The sequence below is a fragment of the Rhyacophila brunnea genome, unplaced genomic scaffold (assembly GCF_057557595.1).
Source record: "Rhyacophila brunnea isolate RB1 unplaced genomic scaffold, BYU_Rbru_1.0 scaffold_2, whole genome shotgun sequence".
NCBI lineage: Eukaryota > Metazoa > Arthropoda > Insecta > Trichoptera > Rhyacophilidae > Rhyacophila > Rhyacophila brunnea.
This window is the reverse complement of record NW_028232859.1, coordinates 29,149,537-29,171,146: the sequence shown is the minus strand read 5'-3', so window position 1 is coordinate 29,171,146 and position 21,610 is coordinate 29,149,537. Positions and strand designations below refer to the sequence as shown.

General features: G+C 34.3%; 1 protein-coding gene across 2 annotated transcripts; it reads left to right on the top strand.

Moving 5' to 3' along the window:
- The first annotated feature begins 524 nt into the window (after positions 1–524).
- On the top strand, positions 525–17,236 carry LOC147072164 (uncharacterized). Of its 2 annotated transcripts, none has more exons than XM_085947385.1 (6): positions 525–815; positions 4,298–4,715; positions 5,402–5,599; positions 7,107–7,308; positions 15,816–15,989; positions 16,164–17,236. In XM_085947385.1, the coding sequence occupies exons 1-6, from the start codon at positions 684–686 to the stop codon at positions 16,354–16,356; spliced, it is 1,317 nt and encodes a 438-aa protein (XP_085803511.1). In that variant the 5' UTR covers positions 525–683; the 3' UTR covers positions 16,357–17,236. The 2 variants fall into 2 exon arrangements, with proteins under 2 accessions (XP_085803511.1, XP_085803512.1); XM_085947386.1 differs by having other exon boundaries at positions 16,455–16,865.
- The last annotated feature ends 4,374 nt before the right edge of the window (positions 17,237–21,610 follow it).

Below are 21,610 nucleotides of genomic sequence, written 5' to 3'. Positions count from 1 at the left end.
CATTGGAGATGAGTAGGTTCCTAATTTATAAACAAACATACCTACCCATATATTTTTTTACTGTAGGTACCTAATAGAAATACTGCTATTTTAGCTGAATTTTGATAATGTTCACAGTTTTTTACTGAAAATTCAGTGTTGATAATTATTATCAATCTGAACATTCTGTTCACATAGGTGCATACGTAGGTATGTACCTATGTTAAATTGAATCATTTTTCATTATAAAAATTCGTGACATGAATTTAAATTATTGATTGAACTTATATACTTATGTACAGTTAAGTTACCTATCTAATTTAAGTTATACTATTATTATATTCATTTAATAAAACATCCTCTTATAGAAAATCTTCGATTGGCCGTTTAGAAAGAAAAATTTAGTTTGGTTCCGAAGAGAAAATTTTCAAATCGCGCAAATAAAGGACTCGTAGGAAATGCCATATAAACCTAAATATTTTTTGCGGAAATTGCGGAGGTTTTTACATTGTCGGAAAGATGTTCTATTTTTTACTAAAAAACAAGATAGCAACACTGGTCAGTTGTCAAACGTCAAATCAGTTTTTCTTTGAAATGTAAATATAAATACGAAAATGATCCAATAAATAATAATATGCGGTACTTATAAACCTTGATCGACCACTATAATATATTATTGTATAGGGCATTTTTTATTATTCAAAATGCGTTTCGAGGACGCATGCCTAGTTTGTTTAAAAAGTGGTTGTTTAACATCAATTTTCACTACTCAAAAGTTGATTGGTGAACAAATGATGTTATGTTCAGATATGGTTGTAGCCTGTGCTACTGTCACGGTAAATACGCTACGATGTTATTCTATGTTTAGTATTTCACCATGATTTTAATTACCTAAGTATTCGTTAGTAGGCCCAAATCTATGTGCAGACTCCCACACGATGCATCGAATCCGGACACCCCCCCCTCGCCAATGAAAAAATCAGTAATTGTGTGAATGGAATATTATTTCTTCTTCCTTTTCGTCGATTTTGTGACTGAAAATCGTGATATAATGTTTGAGGCTTTCACGGTTGTATCATAGTAGATTTTTGGGTTTCCACCGTGTGTCCTTCTTTCTTTACTCGACGTTACGAAAATCGTGATCCGGATAATTTGGCAGTTAAGCATTATCATTTATCCATAGGTTGAGTCATTCTATGATATTATTATTACTTGAGAAAGTACTATTTACCAAAGTACTGACACGTATGACACAATTAAAAATATTGAGGTTTGATTTTTTCGCTGTGCTCATAGAGACATTCTCACAAACTAAAACCGTACATTGTCCACCACCATTTTGGGCAAACCCAATATAAAATCTCGTTGGTTGAAACCATTCCATAGTAATTAGCCGATTCCTCATTGAATATTACATACCATTTAATGCCATTACGTCAAACAATAAATGGCTCAGAATGCTTTACAATCAAAAAATATGTATGAATCATCATATCAAAAAAATCTATGTAAATTTAGCCAAAAGCCAATCCTGTTTGGTAAGTCAATGGTCCTGTTACCAGCGAACAAAATCTGATATATTCTGATCAATTGAAAAGGGCTAAGTGCTGAAATCTTAGTGATAAGTAGGGAGCAGATTTATATGCAACTTGCAATTGCAGAAAATTTAAATAAAGGAAGATGAAATTGCGGGGCCGAATTTTTGGGCCCCTAAAAATTGGAATCGAGCCCAACTTGACGCGGGGGCCGAAATGCTCCGATCTCGCTGAGCTCGGGCCCCACAAAAATAGCCTGAGTTGACTTCACTCACTTTTTCTGATAAATCCACAGCCCGGGGATGCCATTAAAAATGCAAGTGCATCTAAACTATCTACCTACCTATTTAATTTAGTTATATTTCGATAAAATAATTTAAAAAAAACTAAGATTATGAATGCAAAAGCCCTAAAATATACATTCATTTATGAAATATGCACCAATGTCTCAAATATGCTCTAACGTCTCAAATATGCATTTATATGCATAATAAAATTTTATTTTTGGATTCTGCGCCTTTCAAAACGGATTTCGGTGCAACTCCCATAGCTGTGCATATACCCTAACAAAACATACTCTAGCATTTAAATCCGGTCCCTAGTGATAAGACACATAATATGTATATGTTTGCACAACCAAATTCAATAGAAGTTACACAATGAAACGAATGGCAAGTGATAATTGTAGATATTCATTACTTAGACCAGTGTTCCGCAACCGGTGTGCCGCGAAGCATTCCTTCGAAAAAAACACAAAAAAGACGTGCTCTGATAAATTAGAAGGAGTTAATACAAGAATCTCTACAAATGTACCAAAGGACCTACCAGACCACGATTGAAAACAAGCAATTAATTTTGGATCCATCTCAAAAATATTTAACTTTGCTGCAAAAGAAATTTCATCATTACTTTCATACAATCAATACTACTAGATTTGAAACCCTTTTGTAACCAATGCCGAAAATTCTATAGAAGCGCTTTCCCTATAAATTCGAGAGAAATTTGTTGAATCGAGAAACGACGGGAAGCTAAAACTGAACTTTGCCGATGTTCCATTGGCTATTTTCTGGATTTCGATTAATAAAGAATATCCTCGGACAAATCTAGGTGAGCAAAGTTTTTCAACTTAAGGAACCTCTAACGGTTCACTACTAGTTAATTTCGTCATTATTAGGTAGGATACGGGTGGTTCAATTGATAAAGCACATTGGCTGGAATCCAATTTATCATCGTGTAGCGTCTGTTTCTGAGGTATTTTCAATGTAAATGTTACATGATTTTAATTGTTGCTAAGTTGTGTATTTTTATATGATGAAGCAGGTTAAGGCTTCTAGTTCTATATGAACGTAGGTGATTGTTTTAAGAAGTAAAATTGCATTACAATGATTTTTTACCAATACAGTTGAACTTGGCTATTACGATCATGGAAATAGCAAGATCTCGGATGTAATGAGGAAACATTCGTTGACATTTTAGTTTATGATTTTCTCCATACATTTATTCACTTTTATAAAGAGCTACTTCTCGGGTATACCGAGCAAAACTGTTAATGTGTCGATCGTTTAAAAACAACATTTTCGACCCTAAGCAATAAAATTCGACCGGGCAGTTAATTAGATGGATGCCGCCGGAATCGGATTACGTTTATGACACTAGTCAAGTGTCTAAGTACCTAATTGGTGTTTTCGGCGACAACATTGAAAAAGTATCCACGCATATGGTTGAAATTGCATGTAAAAAATCCAAGCTTTGTGAAGTCAGTAGGTACCTACCAGCGCCGGCGGCTCAGCACTTTATTACAATAAAGAACTTCTTTTGTAGTTTCTGAATGCCATGCTTGTTTCGGGGATTTTTACAATGGTTTTCAGAATTTTTATGTTCTATGCTGAAATAGAATGTGGCGCGAAAAATGTTATATAATGATATAACGAGTAATGCTTATAACAAACAAATTCAGTCAGTCCTATCTTCCTCGTAATAACCAAGTTCGACTGTATCTCATTTTAATATTTAAAAGTCGTGAAACCTTTTATTTTTATATTATCAACGGATATTGTACTTTGGTAGTTTTTCATTGTTTTAATTGTCTAGATTTTTCCTTTTCTGTGCACAAAACATTTAAAAAAACTTCAACATGTCATTTTAATTTAAATGGCTTTAAAAAATATAATATTTACAATCCATTTTTTTCTTTTTATGGACCCTTTTCAGGTATGTTTTTCAAGAAAATTATGGTCATCATCAGTGTTGCCATATTTTGAAAGTGGAATTATAGTACAGAGCCTCCAAAATTATAGTATTTGGGAATAAAATATAGTACGCGTTGTCATTTGTTAAAAATGTATAAGTTTTTTGTAAAAATAACGGAGAATTTAGTAGAGTGTGTAAATATTTCACCGCGGGCTGCAGATTCCCAGTTTTTCATAGTCGGCTCGTTTTTTTTGGGAAAAATATTTCGCCGCGGGCCGCAGGCTCCCGATTTTTCATAGTCGGCTCGTTTTTTTAAGGAAAAATATTTCGCTGCGGGCCGCAGATTTCCTAATTTTCAAAGACGACTCGATTGCGACAGCAAATGCGAAATTATAGTACTTTTATATTAAATTATAGTATGATATTCAAAATTATAGTATTTTGGGCGTACTATACCTGTTTTATATTGTACATAGTACGCGGACCAAAATTATAGTACAAATACTATAATTATAGTACGGTTGGCAACATTGGTCATCATACTTATGGAAGACCTTTTCATATAATTATATACCTACATGTATTATTTCCAGGTTAATATATTAGACGGATTGCCGAGACAAATCTGCCCTCAATGTATTGGAAAACTATGTTCCGCATACAAATTTCGAATTCTGTGCGAAAAATCATTCTCTCTATTATTAGAACATGCCGTAAAAGACATCAACATCGATCTGGTTAAAACAGAAGATGATTTGGATGTGGAATTCGAAGAAAATTTTGAAAGAAATCAATTGCCGAACAATAAAGATGGTGGTCTTTCACCAGTTAAAGAAGAGGATATCATTATTGAGGATGAAAAGAAACCAACCGTCAAAGTTTCAGTAGGCAAAGATGTGCAGGGTAGTGATAACTATCATAATGGTGATATTGGCATACTGAATAATTTTGACGACTTCGAAATTAATTTAAATGATAATGATGACACACAAATAGAACGAGAAAAAATTGGTAAGTTTGTTTAAATTGTCCATCTAACTTTAAGTTCCCTGCGTAACTTAAGCTCAAGGTAAAACTATCATTTAATTCTTAACTATTAGATGATATGACGTAATAATACTGTTAGTTACTGATATAATATTTCATTAAATGTTATTGTTACTTTTTCAGGATTTCAAAATAAATTTGTTCGCTTTGGATGCGGGTTGATTTTCAAATCAGTTTTCTGGTGGATTTCTGTATTGCGCATAGAGAAGGCAGATTATAATATCTGCATAACTGCATAGCATATTCACTTACTAGTGATCGCAGTATCAAAAAATAAAAGGGATATACAAATTTCAGTTTTTTGTATATGAGTGAATGTGGTTGAAAATGATATTTTCCTAAATCGTTGAACAATGCATACTCCACATTCGCATTTATCTTTTCGCTAGAATTGTCCTATTCTTCTAATAATATGTCCACTTAAATATTGCTACTTTCAATAAGGGTACATTATTGTAAATTCACATTCATGTCTTTGAACTATTCTGCCAACGTGTACATAAATCAAATACATAACAAGCCATATTATGACACTAAGATTGTTACGTATATTTTAAGATTTTTTTAAAACCAATAATTAATTTTGTAAGATTAAAGTAAGTTTATTTTCTTGTGTAAGTGAAGTCTAATGAACCTGCTTATTATTACAGATTTAAGAAAATCAGACAAGAGATTGAAAAAGAAGTTGAAGGTGTGTAAAGAATTTAAAAAGCCCAAAGAAACTGCAAAGCGTGAAGCGTTAAAATGCTCTTTGTGTCCTAAGGTTTTTAAGTTTAAATGTCACCTTATTGCGCATGAGGATTCTCATTTAGGAATTAAGCAGTATTTTTGTGATATGTGTCAAAAATGTGAGCACCTATTATGTTATTTTTGAAATTCTTTTCTTCATTACCTATTACTTCTTCATAATTTTGTTATATTTTATTCTAAATTATTTTTATGAATTTTTGTATTCGCTACTAATAGGGCCCGGTATTCACTTTTTGAGTATCCGCATATCGTATCAGTGTGGACTGCTGTATCGCGAAATGTGATACAAAGATATGTGATGGAGAGGTCAATCGGCTATTTCTTAGTTTTTTGTCAACTGATGAAATGTCATTTTCTTATGTCAGCGTAGACTGGTAGCATTATTGCTCTATTGAATACTCGGTCTTGTTATGTTGGGTGTACAGACCTACATATTTTTATAATTCGAGTATGTGCGATTGTGATTTTATTTAATTTATTTTTTACTGGGGCAAAGGGCTACCTTTTTGTATTGCAGCAATGGAGTAAGAAGGAAGATAAAAGGGATTTGGGACCAAAAACATACCAAATGACTGGATATTGACGCAGTGACTTTCTTACTCAGGATATTATCATTATTATGGCGGTACGCTGACATTGCTCTCTTTGGTTTCCCGGTGTATCGTTGTCCATCCAGCTTTACTCAGTATTATCGAGGCTGCTAAACTAAAAGGCATTAGTGACATTTTGGCGAAAATGAGTTTTTGATGGAGTTAAATTGCTTAGAATTTTATATTTATTGTGCCAAAAAGATGTTTCCAAAAATTATTCCATGATGAAAATATACATTTTTTGGTTGGGCATAAGTGATAGCATCGGACATGCAAAAGGGAGTTTCTTATATTACTGTTGGCTATCCAAAAATAGTTTACATGTGTGGAAAAATCATGGTTTTGGAATTGATATATTACCGAGCTGATTGGAACACACCGGTGGTGGTGGTGGTGTGAGTGATGCCACTCTGGAGAGAATTATTTCTGGCTATTAAAAGTATTAATACTTTTTGACCGATCTTCTTCTTCTTCTGTCGCATCCGTGTGAGAGATGCGCTAATATTACTACATTTCTGTTGATACGATATCAGTATCGATACTCTGGTATTAATTTATTATTTATGGTAATTTTCTTTATAGGTGTTAATAAAGGGACATGAGGAAAATGATGTACTTATGTGATTTTTAAATTAAGTTATTTTTCCAATCTCATACCGAAGAAAATTATTTTTTAACCATCCATATAAAAAAATGCAATCATTTTTGTCGAGTAATTAAAACCGAATCAATAAAAATATTATTTCATTATGTTCTCTTGTACATTTTCAAATTGTCAAAAGCACCATAAAAATGTGCTACACTTTGATAAGCTGCAGAGATAAACAGATTGGAATTGATGGTTAGATTGAACAACTCTGTTTTGATATGGATATGCAGTGATGATAGGGAAACAAGTCAGACTGTTATATTGTATCATATCACTGGATGATATGATACGCATTAAGTGGATACCGACCTCTATGGGTAGTTTGAATTGACTAGAAATTAATATGCAATAATAATTGGGTTTCAGCTTATAGAGTTGAGAAGGACCACAAAAATATGCATCGGCTGGGATTTAAATTCAAATGTGATATATGTACAAAATGTTTCAATACAAAAGCGAAACTCAGCATTCATAAAAATACACATTCCACAGATAGAGAAAAAATTACTTGCGGCCTAGACGGATGTACTAAAACTTTTTTAAGTATGAATGGCTTGGATCGCCACAGGCATGTAAATCCTCATATTATTAATTTTAGAACAATAATAGTTTTATACAATGATTGTAATTTTTTTTTACTGTTATTTTTTAATGTGAAGAAAAAACCCAATTATCTTCTTCGTTGCGTTGAGGTCTTTAATGGCTACAGGGTTGTCACCCCAGATGTTAACAAAGATAACATCACTTTCTTCAACCTGTTGGATCTCAAAAACTATTTTTTTATTCAACGTTTCTTATTCAATGGCATAAGAATTAAGAACGTAACATTCTTTGTTAAACATACATAATGTTATTATAAAACTATCTCAGATATAACCACTAGGAAAAATCTTTGAAAAAAATATGACACCTGGCCGGACTTGACCCCGGATCCGCTGGATTGTCTTATTTTTTCTGGTATGTATATATCTGAGGTGTTTTCAAATTATGTATATTTGTAGGATTTCATTGAAATTGCATTTTTAGTGGCCATGCCTTGCATAAAAATTGGTGCTCCATGCTTGGCATTTCTCTTCGTTATCGAAGAACTCCTATTTCACTGTATTGTCTTGGGTATGCTCTACCATGGGTACAGCGTATAGAGAGGGGCAATTCCTGAAAGCACTAGTCCATTTGTGAAAGTCATAGACCCCTCACGATCAGGTAGATTTCATTGAGTGCAGTATTCACTTGTCTCGTATACGTGAACTTATACCATATTGGGTAGGTATACTCAGCCACCGTGTAAGAGCTGAAACCCTGAGTATGTGGTTGAGCTGCCAAGATACCGTTCCTCCCTGCTGTCTTCATTTTAGTATTACTTCAGTTTATAGGATAGCATCTGATCGATTTTGGGTTGTTTGTGGGTTTTATATGTATCCTATTCCAAACTACATCTTGTGATTTCCCTGTGTCTGTTTTGGTGATGAAACGCAACTACCTGTGTTTTAATTGAAGTTGATTAAGGCTATACCTCCGTTGAGGCATGGTCTAAAAAGATCGTGGCTAGGCGATGCGCGGATTGCGGGTCGCGGGTGCAAATGACGCATGCCGAACGAAATAAAATTTGTCATATATATCCAACATGCGTCCATTTAATGTTTTGTTTATTGTTCTATTAGTAACAATAATAATATATTCATTGACATGTTTTCTTTTTAAAGTAAATGGGTAACGTTTTTAGTCATCTTTACACCCCGTCGCCATCACGAAACAAAATGACGTATTCACACCTCGACGTTCGGTCTCCGAGTGCCAGCGAGTCCAAAATTTCGTCACGTCTATAGTTGAAAATTATTTGCCGTTTCACTGAAGTATCGCCTTAAGATCATAATATATCTTTACAACATATACATGCTTTTTGCAATTTTGCCGCAGTTAATCAACTAATTAGGTATATAACAGTTGCGAAGAGTGGAAGTAGGCTGTTAAGATCTGACATAAATAGTGCACACTAAACTTTGCAGTCAAATGTATTTGTTTTCATTGAACTAAGACTACAATGTAGATAGTGTCAACGAAAACAAATAAGCATGATAAAAATGTGCACTATTTTTGTCGGATCGCTCATTGCATACCTAAACTGTTATGGTTTGGTTGAGGCAGGGTTTAATTAAATTTTAGAAACTAACCAATACCATCTGCAAATTGTATTCTTAGAATGAAAACAAATAAGTATGAGTGTGCACTATTTATGTCAAATCTTAACAGCCTACCTCCATTGCCGAAGGTATATAATAATTGGCTAGCGTCAAAAGGATTGATGAGCAATAAAATACTTTAGAGCCCATACGCACTTGCGGCAGGCCGCCTATCGTTTTTTGTATGAAAAGTGCCTACACCATACGCACTACATCTCGGCGGTTGTCATGCACAGCGCGGCCTGCCCGCGGTCTACCGCACCGCGGAGCGCTGCGCACTAGGCGGTTAGACAGCGGCTGACCGCTTTTGTTAAAAACTTATTCCGATATGGATTTCGACACGGAAAAATTTATACACGTAGAAAAACGACCTAGCATAATATACTAGGTGCTAATAATATTATGGAACATGAAATGTGCCGAATATTTAATTTAATTATTTTATAAAATATAATATTAAATGAGTACTAATAAACGAGAAGAATTATAGTAAAGCAGTGGTTCCTAAATGAACGCCCAAATATTTTATTTCTGAAATTAATATTAAATGAGTGTACTAACAAACAAGGAGGGGAATAAAACATTTAAATCTCCGATACGTTTTATTTTATAACCATTCTCACTTGATTCGCCCCTCCTTTAAGTGTCCTATTTCGAAAACTGTTCAGACAAGTATTTATAATTTGATCTATCTGGGTTCTCAAACATCCTGAGCTAGCTAATAGAACTCCAAGATAAGTCACGTTCATTTTGAAACTGACTGCGGCTAGCCGCTAACGTAACCACTGTCCCCGCGGTCAGCCACCTTGCGGATAATCGCGAATACAACCGCGACTCGCAGTTAGCCACTGCGGCTAGCCGCAAGGCGGCCTGCCGCTAGTGCGTATGAGCCCTTAATGTAATATCTCACATCACACTATTAATTATTTTCTACATACATATGTGTGTGTTAGTGAAAACTTAAAAACAACTTAGAACTGAATGACATTGTGCCAAATGACTACACAGTCTACAAATCCCTTTCGATGTGAAAGTATTGTAGAATTACGAGGGTGGGTCAATAAGTCCTTAGAAAAGCCGACAGGTGGCGCGACTAGTACTGTAAGCGGTTTATTTTCATGCAGCGGCACTACCGATTCAGTATGCTGCGAAGTTTCAATCAGATTGGTCGGGTTTGTGTGTTTCTCGTACATTTAAAAAAAAAATTTGCTTGTTTACAAAAATGGAGAAAATTGAGTTTAGAGCTGTTATTAAACATTTTAATATAAAAGGGTTAACAGCAAAGGAAATAAAAAATGAGTTGGATTTAGTTCACGGCATATCTGCTCCTTCACTTGCAACTATTTATAACTGGTTAAATGAATTTCAACGTGGTCGTAAATCAACAAAGGATGAACCACGCTCAGGACGTCCTGTAGAGGTGACTACACCAGAAATGATCAATAAAATCCACGATATAGTGTTAAGTGACCGAAGATTAAAGTTGAGTGAGATAATTGAGGTTACAGGGATCTCAAAAGGTAGCGTCATTTCTATTTTACATGACAAATTGGGCATGAAAAAAATTTCTGCAAGATGGGTGCCGCGTTTGCTCACAGTCGACAATAAACGCAATAGGGTGTTGGCCTCTAAAGCCCTGTTGTCGCTCATGCAACGCAATCGGGATGAATTTTTTCGTCGCTTTGTGACTGTAGATGAAACATGGATACACCACTATACTCCCGAGACGAAAGAACAGTCAAAGCAGTGGATTGCGAAAGGCGAACCATGTCCAAAGAAGGCGAAAACCGTAAAATCAGCTGGTAAGGTTATGGCTACTGTATTTTGGGATGCACGTGGAATTATTTTCGTTGACTATTTGGAAAAAGGAAAAACAATAACAGGGGATTATTATGCATCTTTATTGGACCAGCTAAAAAACAAAATTGAAGAAAAACGGCCTCATTTAAACAGGAAAAAAATCCTCTTTCATCAGGACAATGCCCGTGTTCACACATGTTTACGATCAATGGCTAAAATTGAAGAATTGAAGTTCGAATTGGTCGACCACCCACCGTATTCGCCAGATTTAGCCCCCAGTGACTTTTTCCTTTTCCCAAACTTAAAAAAATGGCTAAGTGGACAACGTTTTTTTTCAAATGAAGAAGTCATCGATCGGACAAATCGTCCCCTTATTGCAGAACTAGCCTAACTGATTTTTAGACATTTTACAGGAGAGCACTTTTAAACTTTATTTCGTCATTAATTTGAAAACTGTAAATACAAAAAAATTGATTTAAATATACGAGGGTGGGTCAATAAGTCCTTAGAAAAGCCGACAGGTGGCGCGACTAGTACTGTAAGCGGTTTGTTTTCATGCAGCGGCACTACCGATTCAGTATGCTGCGAAGTTTCAATCAGATTGGTCGGGTTTGTGTGTTTCTCGTACATTTAAAAAAAAAATTTGCTTGTTTACAAAAATGGAGAAAATTGAGTTTAGAGCTGTTATTAAACATTTTAATATAAAAGGGTTAACAGCAAAGGAAATAAAAAATGAGTTGGATTTAGTTCACGGCATATCTGCTCCTTCACTTGCAACTATTTATAACTGGTTAAATGAATTTAAACGTGGTCGTACATCAACAAAGGATGAACCACGCTCAGGACGTCCTGTAGAGGTGACTACACCAGAAATGATCAATAAAATCCACGATATAGTGTTAAGTGACCGAAGATTAAAGTTGAGTGAGATAATTGAGGTTACAGGGATCTCAAAAGGTAGCGTCATTTCTATTTTACATGACAAATTGGGCATGAAAAAAATTTCTGCAAGATGGGTGCCGCGTTTGCTCACAGTCGACAATAAACGCAATAGGGTGGTGGCCTCTAAAGCCCTGTTGTCGCTCATGCAACGCAATCCGGATGAATTTTTCCGTCGCTTTGTGACTGTAGATGAAACATGGATACACCACTATACTCCCGAGACGAAAGAACAGTCAAAGCAGTGGATTGCGAAAGGCGAACCATGTCCAAAGAAGGCGAAAACTGTAAAATCAGCTGGTAAGGTTATGGCTACTGTATTTTGGGATGCACGTGGAATTATTTTCGTTGACTATTTGGAAAAAGGAAAAACAGTAACAGGGGATTATTATGCATCTTTATTGGACCAGCTAAAAAACAAAATTGAAGAAAAACGGCCTCATTTAAACAGGAAAAAAATCCTCTTTCATCAGGACAATGCCCGTGTTCACACATGTTTACGATCAATGGCTAAAATTGAAGAATTGAAGTTCGAATTGGTCGACCACCCACCGTATTCGCCAGATTTAGCCCCCAGTGACTTTTTCCTTTTCCCAAACTTAAAAAAATGGCTAAGTGGACAACGTTTTTTTTCAAATGAAGAAGTCATCGATCGGACAAATGCTTATTTTGAGGACCTTCCGAAAACTTATTTTTCTGACGGTTTAAAAAAAATTGAGAAACGTCTAACCAAGTGTATTGAGCTCCAAGGAGATTATGTTGAGAAATAAAAAAAAAATACAAAAATAAAAACTGTTTTAATGCTTTTTTCTAAGAAATTATTGACCCACCCTCGTATGATAATGCGTTGGTTAAATGCTTTGTTTATGTGAAAAAAAAATACCAAAAAGTATATTCCGTCACATATTTTATGCAGATAGGCTACTTTTGCACTACAGTATTTGAAATCAGCACTATCTTATTTGAGTTAAGCTTGTTCTGCATAACTATTAGGATATAGTTGTACTACAATAATTCAGATCAGAACTATCTTAATTGAGTTAAAGTATTTGAACGCAAACATAAGGCAATAAAAATGGTACTTTAAGCGCATTAGGAAGTTAGGTTAAATTTGTATACCACTACAAAATAAAAATTAAATCTCACAACTTAGTTTTTTTATTCACAAAATCTACCAAACACTTCAATGAACATAGGTACTTATAATATACTGTAGTTATTAATGAAAGTTAAAGTTCAAGAAGTTATATAAATGAAAAGGCAATAAAACCTATTACTCATAAGCATTATTTTTAATTTAATCACTGTCGGGTTCATCCCTATTCACTTCTTGTGGTGAGGTGATCAGTCCTGTATAGAAAGAATGGTAGTCAACAGGGATTATTTTCTCCCGGCAAAGATACATTAGGTCACAATGTTTTAGCTTAGCTATTGGTATGACCGAACTTCTTACTGGTATCAATTTGAAGTCAGTTATCTTTTGAATTAGTGGTCCACGGCTACGCTCAGCTGTATTAACTGGTGCAGGCGAATCTTCAAAGTTGTACTCGATTTGGAGTGTGTGTGGATTTTCTGGCATTACTGAGATTCGTTTTATCTTTTGCCAAGAAAATTTGACTCCACGTTCATCCTTATCCCAATTTTTCGTTGTTGATTTCAAGCAATGTAGGTGTAGGGTCTCTTCCTACATGCTGATCGTGCTATTGAATAACACTAGCTCGGTGTATATACTGGTATTTTCTTGGCAGCCCTTTCAATAACACTATGAATCAAATCAACTTCATTCTGCGTGTGACCTTTTTCTGAAAAGATATGTGTTATTTTACAAGAGAAATTGGCCGCACAGAACATGTACACACAGTACATGAAATGGATACAATTTTTTCCAGCACGATTATCTGAAAAAAATATGAATTCTTTTATCCCTTCCGATACCTGTTGTTTGATGAAATCAAAGACACAGCTTCCAAATTTCACACACTCTTCTCATTCCAATTGATTCATGCCACATAAAACAATGACCTTGTTGTGATCCTAGATCATAAATACTGAGATTGTATGTGGCATACTTTCGTTTATGTTTATAGTATAGTTGTGCGGCTTCTGCTCTGGGATTTGTAAGACTTGTTGTTGCGCAATAGGAACGTTTTATTTAAGTTTGCCTGCTCCTTGACATTTATTTTAACTTTCGGGTAATTTCTTTATTTTTTAGATGAGTATCATATTCTGCTTTCATAATATCTTTTTCTTCATTACTGCTCTGCTCATATTTCAAGAAAAAGTCACACTGGTCCTTCTTCGGAGTAAAGAATAATTAAATTCATTACAAAATATGCCTCTATATGTAGGTACATTAAAGCAATGGCTGCTGTCAAGCCTTTTTCTTCGTAGTCCTTTTTATATAGGTCAAACACCTTTGTTATATTTAATGCTGCATCCAAGTACTGCTTCGTGGTCTTTTTTCGGCAATAATGGCTGCTTACTGTAGAAGAGCTATTAATGTGATCCCTCACGTTTTGCTTCATGTGGTCGCTTACCGCAAATATCCTCTGCGACCCTCTGCTGTCATCAGCAACCGTGCTTGAATTAAGGTGGTATGAATTCTTTGCAGCAGTCTTAACCATTTGATAACGTATGCTCAATGAGTTTAAAAACAATTGGCATATTTTAATCATGTTAAGATCTTCTGAAAGAAAATTTGAGTTGTCAGTCATTTTACGATGACTTCTTTCTCTACCTTCACTTATATCAATTGTAGTTATTTTTTTTTATTAAATTCAACGAAGCGGTTTACGTTGATGTAAATTTATATCACCTAAATTCCAAAACTGATGAAATATTGCAACCCTCTGTTCTTGGGTAATTTTTATAGAACAACCAAATTTGCATGTTTGAGGAGAGGGTTCCTTCATTTGACGCTCACATATTACATTGTTTTTCCAGTTTATAAATTTGTTTCCAGAATTTCGCTGCTTTTTTATTACATTTCTGCGCCACAGAGCTTCATTACATTGTCTTTTCCTAGTCTTTTTTTTCCTGCTTGACTTGAGTTAATCACCTCTAGGACAGGTGCTGAAAGTCGATTTACAATATTACCAATACCATTTGATGAGTTTTCATCACTGCGTGATGATAGTGAATGCTGTGGTGGTTCATAGTCTGATCCACTGTCGGTAGAAAATGGGTCCACTTTCCCATCATTATCAAAGGAATCAGATGTCGAAAGAACCTCTTGATCATCCATAAAATTATTGCAAACCTTGTCGATGATTACAGAGTCTGAAAATATATACATCATTGAACTAATGTGCGGGATAGAAGCAAATTGCAGTTCTTATTTCAGTCAAGAAAGTGTTTATTTTTGTTGTAAAAGTGAACAATAAAACTCATAATTACCTCGTTGTTCTAATGTAAAGTGGGCCACTGTGGCACTGATTTCTCCTTGGTTATTTGGAGTCAGCGGGATCAATCGATTTGGTGTTGATTGAACTCCAGTCATGCCACTGATTTCGGTAGAAAATGTGTCAACTATCTCATCATCATCAACCGAATTAGATGTGGAAGGAGCCACTAGATGGTCCATAGAATAATTGCAATACTTGTCGGTAATTACAGCATCAGCGTAATTACGTTGGCAGTTGACATTGACAGCGAACTAGTACAAATAAATCCTAACTGCAATAGAAAGAGGCGATATTGCCAACGTGTAGGTGTACTTTTGCGTGCAGAACTAGCTTAACGTCAGTTAGGCTAATTTAGTTCCAAAATATTTTTAAGATTGAATTTAGGCTTGGAATGATCTAAGCTGATAACTTTTTTTATGTTGATAATTCAGATAAGCCTGTTCTGACACCAAATAGAGAATAAAAAAAGGAATTCTTCCATCAAATAAAAAAAAAATCACAAAAAATCAGTTAGGCTAGTTCTGCAATAAGGGGACGAAATGCTTATTTTGAGGACCTTCCAAAAACTTATTTTTCTGACGGTTTAAAAAAAATTGAGAAACGTCTAACCAAGTGTATTGAGCTCCAAGGAGATTATGTTGAGAAATAAAAAAAAAATACAAAAATAAAAACTGTTTTAATGCTTTTTTCTAAGGAATTATTGACCCACCCTCGTATCATTTCAGCTTTATAATGTATTTCTTTCATTGCAGGATATTCCACAGTGGTTTGAAAGATTTTGTTTGCCACTTGTGCAGTAAAAGTTTTATTACTAAGTATCAGTTAGAAGTTCATATTCGGACGCATACAAACGAACGGCCATATTCGTGTGGCTTTTGTGAGAAGATGTTTAAAACCATATCCGCCAAAATTACTCATGAGAAATGGTAAACATTTACGTAATAAATTTTTAACAATGTGAATTTAATCAAAAATCCCTGGTGCATGTCGTTCATCTATGTTGATATATTAAGATATTAATAACATACATAGATACAAATATATATTTTTATAACAAGAAGCGAAGCATTGTTGGTATTCTGTGCACTTTTATTTTTCAGGCAGCATACCAATACGAAAAACTACCATTGCCAGCGTTGCGAAAAAAGTTTTGTGAGTAATTCGGCATTGAAAAGACACCTATTATGTCACACAAAAGAGCAACATCTGGCTTGTCGATTTTGCGAGAAAAGGTTTGCACGATTCGATAACAGAAAAAGACACGAGATGGCAATGCATGGTATCACAAATTGATCCAACCTCTATGCTTGAAGATGTTTTTAAATTATTATTTTAACTACACAGTGATGTGATGTATCTCAGTTCTTGTCTTTTCTTTTTCTTGATTCAAGAATTGAGATAGAGCGAGGAGTGACTTTCTCAAAATCAGACGCCTCCTTAGCAATCGACCTAGATCTGAGACTGGATATGATTGAGTGTTATGTTCTTTCAATCCTTTTCTATGGTATGGATGCTAAACCGAGAGATGTCACGGATAGTTGAGTCTTACGAGATGTGGTTCTATAGACGCATACTCAAAATTCTTTGGAGCGACCGGGTAACAAATGTTGACATTCTCAATCGAATTGGAAAGGATCAATATGTTCTATGTAGTATCAAAACCAGTAAACAACAGTACCTCGGCCACATTACGAGAGGACAAGAGTACAGAAAGATCAACGGAAAACAGCAGGGGACAATGTCGCATTTTGTGACTGAAGAATATCCGTGATTGGTCCTAGTGCAGCTACACTGAACAGTTCCGGGTAGCAGATGATAAGCAAATATTACTCTGATGGTGGGCGACCTCCGTTTGGGGATGGTACGATAAGATGTGTTTTAGGTATCTACCATATTAATGGAAATTTATTACTTTTTAGTCTTTTAGTTATCCATTATGTGGTACTTACTGAAAAAACTTTCATTTACCTGTAATAAACAGTAAGCACCAGTGGCGTGATGTGACGTGCTTATAGGGACGCTATTGAAAAAATACATGTTTACCTACTATTTATTTGTTGCATATTAGCTACTTAGTATTTTGTAACTAATTGAATAATGCTAAATATATTTACATAATATTCATGGTATAGAACAGATGTGGGCAAACATATCTCTTAATAAAAATATATTTTATATTATGTATTTTCTTTTCCTATTATAGTTGTATTTTCGTGAGTTTTCCTTTCTAAATGTTGTAAGTGACAAGATGCGAGGATATGAGTGCAACTGTCAAAGAAACACGTATTTCCGATGTCTGAATTATTAATACTTGCTGAAAGAGGAGCTGCGGAATTACAGTCATTACAAATTTAAAAGAAGATCAGGCATTATGTACTAATGCAGCACAAGTCAAATACTGTAATAAAATTTTGGAAACTGGTGCCAGAATTCAAATATCCTAATAAAGAAAGCTGCTTGCCTATTATAGTTGTGAATCGTTGTACTCCTCTATGAAGTTTGTAAAATCAAAACATCGTTCACAGCTAACAAACGAGCTTTTGACAGATTTGTTGCGAACGGCTTTAACAAATTTTACACCAAAATTTTAGAGATTTAGCTAAAATGATAAATAAACTTTTTATTATATTATATTTTATTTTTATTAAATAAATTTTGAATTAATTATTTTGTGTTTTTTTCTCATTTTTTATTTTCTTGTACAGTACACTCTCAGTAATCCGCCGCTCGATTATCCGACAACTACTATAATCCGCCATTATCTATACTAGTTGAAAGCACAAAATCAAGCTCTATAATTTGCCGGTATTCATATTCATCAAATTAAGTAGTCCGCCGCGTAGTATACACCATAGATGAGACGGGTTTATTTTGGAAACATTTCCCTCGTAAAACGTACATTCATCGCGACGACAGTAATGCACCAAGGAGGAAAGTGCCCAAGGACTGCATCACAATAATTATACCGTGCTCCAATGCAACCGGGAAACACAAGCTGAACCTTTGGTCATATGGAAAGCCAGGAATCTTGGACCATTCAAGAATATCTGCCTCACTGGACAACGGGTTGTGTCAAGTGATTTACTGTATGATTTTTAGTTAATAAACTTAGTTTATAAATATGTATAATTTAGTAGATACTTGATTTTGATTATAAATAAAACCGTAATTTGCTAGTACAAATTTCTCAAAAAAAAAAATATTTTTACATACTACCTGTTTTAATTTTTACCATATTTTGTATGTGTATGTACTATAATCCCCCGCTTTCACTGATTGGACACTTGTCTGGTTTTTGGGGTGGCGGATTACTGAGAGAGTACTGTATTTTGAAATACCTCAGAAACATAAAAATCCTATAGTTTAGAAATATGCATATATAATTTGATACATAATTGATTTCAATAGTAAATAAAACCGTAAATTAATAGTACAAATTTCTTAATAAAAACTATTTTTAAAAAATATAAAAATTAATTAGAATTGAAGGTAAATTTCAGTACGTCCTGTCAAAATGGTAGGTACTATAAAATGACAACATCGCGTCTCGCTTACTCCTGAAGAGGACTGAAGAGGACTGGCTTGGCGGTGTTGTATTTTATTATAATTGTGAAGTATGCATAGATGGCGCCATATTTTTCCCTTAGGGATGGGCTACCACTGACATTTTAATTTTAATATAATATATGTGTAAGTATGTGCAGTTAAATATGATAAATAATTAAACATCTCAATCATTCGAATATAAAGCAATATATTATGTGATTATCATAAATAGCGATCCAATATAACGTGATATTAATCTCCTTTCGGTCCCATTGAGATAATTGAAGAAGGTTAACAGTGTAAAAAAATAATTTAAACATTATTTTGTTTCATTGTCTATAAAAAATAAATGCTTGCAGCCTTAGAATAATATTTAAAAAATCAAAATTTGAATTAAAAATTAATCTTAAACAATATAGTTTCCCGGTGCGGGACATTCACATCGAGACAAATGTTGATAAATAATGAAGCAATACATATTATATCTGATAAGAATAGGAATTTATAAGACCAAAAGATGTGGAATCAGCTTAAAGAGGCCTTCATCCAGCAGTGGATTGATACAGGTTGATGACGATAATGACGATATCAATAGGTAGGTATAGAAAATCACAAATTTAAAAAAATATAGCAGTTTATATGACCAAGAAGAGTAGAATTAGGTTGGGATAACCTTCATCCAGCAGTGGATTAATCTTGGTTGATGATGATAATGACGATATTATGAATGGGTAAATATAATATCAGTAATTTTGTTAAATATAGCAATTCATATGACCGACAGAAATTCAAACAACTTAGAGAGGCCTTCATCCACCGGTGGATTGATTCAGGCTCATAATGATAATGGAAATATAAATAGATATAATATAATATCACCGATTTTCTTTTATTTTGTTAACTGTCAATTCATGGTGGAACTGCATTGTATTGTTGTTTTTATTTAATAAAACGCATTTTTTTTATAGTACTTATTCCACTTTAATTAATATATTAGGACCGGTTTCGTCCGCCTCAGTGGGACATTTTTGGAGTTTAAAATGTCCCACTGAGGCGGACGAAACCGGTCCTAATATATTAATTAAAGTGGAATAAGTACTATAAAAAAAAATGCGTTTTATTGAATAAAAACAACAATAACCGATTTTGATAAATACAGCAATTCAAATGACAGAAAGGAGTAGAATCAGGCATGGGAGGTCTTTATCCAGCAGTAGATGGGTTCAGGTCAATGATGATAAAGACGATAGAAACAGGTATAATATAGTAGTAGAATCAGGTTGCGGAACCCTTCATCCAGCAGTGGATTGATCCTGGTTGATGATGATGACGATATGAATATGTAGATAAATGTAATATCACCGATTTTCATAAATACAGAAATTCATATGACAGAAAGGAGTAGAGTCAGGCTAGAGAGGTCTTTATTAAGCAGTGGATAGGTTCAGGTCGATGATAATAATGATGATAATGACGATATGAATATGTAGATAAATATAATATCACCGATTTTGATAAATACACCAATTCATATGACAGAAAGGAGTAGAATCAGGCTAGCGAGGTCCTTATTAAGTAGTGGATTGGTTCAGGTTGATGATGATGATAATGACGATATGAATATGTAGATAAATATAATATCACCGATTTTGATAAATACAGAAATTCATATGACAGAAAGGAGTAGAATCAGGCTAGGGAGGTCTTTATTAAGCAGTGGATTAATCCTGGTTGATGATGATGATAATGATTTTGATATGAATATGCAGATAAATATAATATCACATAGATGGATTCATATGACAGAACGGAGTAAAATCAGGCTAGAAGGTCTTTATTAAGCAGTGTATTGGTTCAGGTCGATGTGATGATAATGATGATGATGACGATATGCATATGTAGATAAATGTAATATCACCGATTTTGATAAATACAGAAATTCATATGACAGAAAGGAGTAGAATCAGGCTAGGGAGGTCTTTATTAAGCAGTGGATTGGTTCAGGTCGATGATGATGATGATGACGATATGAATATGTAGAATAATATAATATCACCGATTTTAATAAATACAGAAATTCATATGACAGAAAGGAGTAGAATCAGGCTAAGGAGGTCTTTATTAAGCAGTGGATTGGTTCAGGTCGATGATGACGATGATGATAATGATGATAATGACGATATGAATATGTAGATAAATATAATATCACCGATTTTGATAAATACAGCAATTCATATGACAGAAAGGAGTAGAATCAGGCTAGGGAGATCTTAATTAAGCAGTGGATTGGTTCAGGTCGATGATGATGATGATGGCGATATGAATATGTAGATAAATCGCGAGCCTAATACTACAAGGTTCTAAGTGTTCGTCCTTGAAAAAACAAACTCAACAATGAAGTAGTATTCTAAGCTGCCACATTGTTACTTTTGTTTCGTCAAGGACAAACACTTAGAACCTTGTAGTTCTCCACTCGCGAAATGTAATATCACCGATTTTCATAAATACAGAAATTCATATGACAGAAAGGAGTAGAATCAGGCTAGGGAGGTCTTTATTAAGCAGTGGATTGGTTCAGGTCGATGATGATGTTAATGATAATGACGATATGAATATGTAGATAAATATAATATCACAGATTTTGATAAATACAGAAATTCGTATGACAAAAAGGAGTAGAATCAGTATATTATGGAGGTCTTTATTTAGCAGTGGATTGATCCTGGTTGATGATGATGATGATGACAATATGAATATGTAGTTAAATACAATATCACCGCTTTTGATAAATACAGCAATACATATGACAGAAAGGGTAGATTCGGGCTAAGGAGGCCATTATCCAGCAGTGGATTGGTTCAAGTCGATGATGATAAGATGGATAGAAATATGTATAATATCACAAATTCGTTAAACCAATAGTAGTAGAATCAGGTTGCGGAACTCTTCATCCAGCAGTGGATTGATCCTAGTTGATGATGATAACGATATGAATATGTAG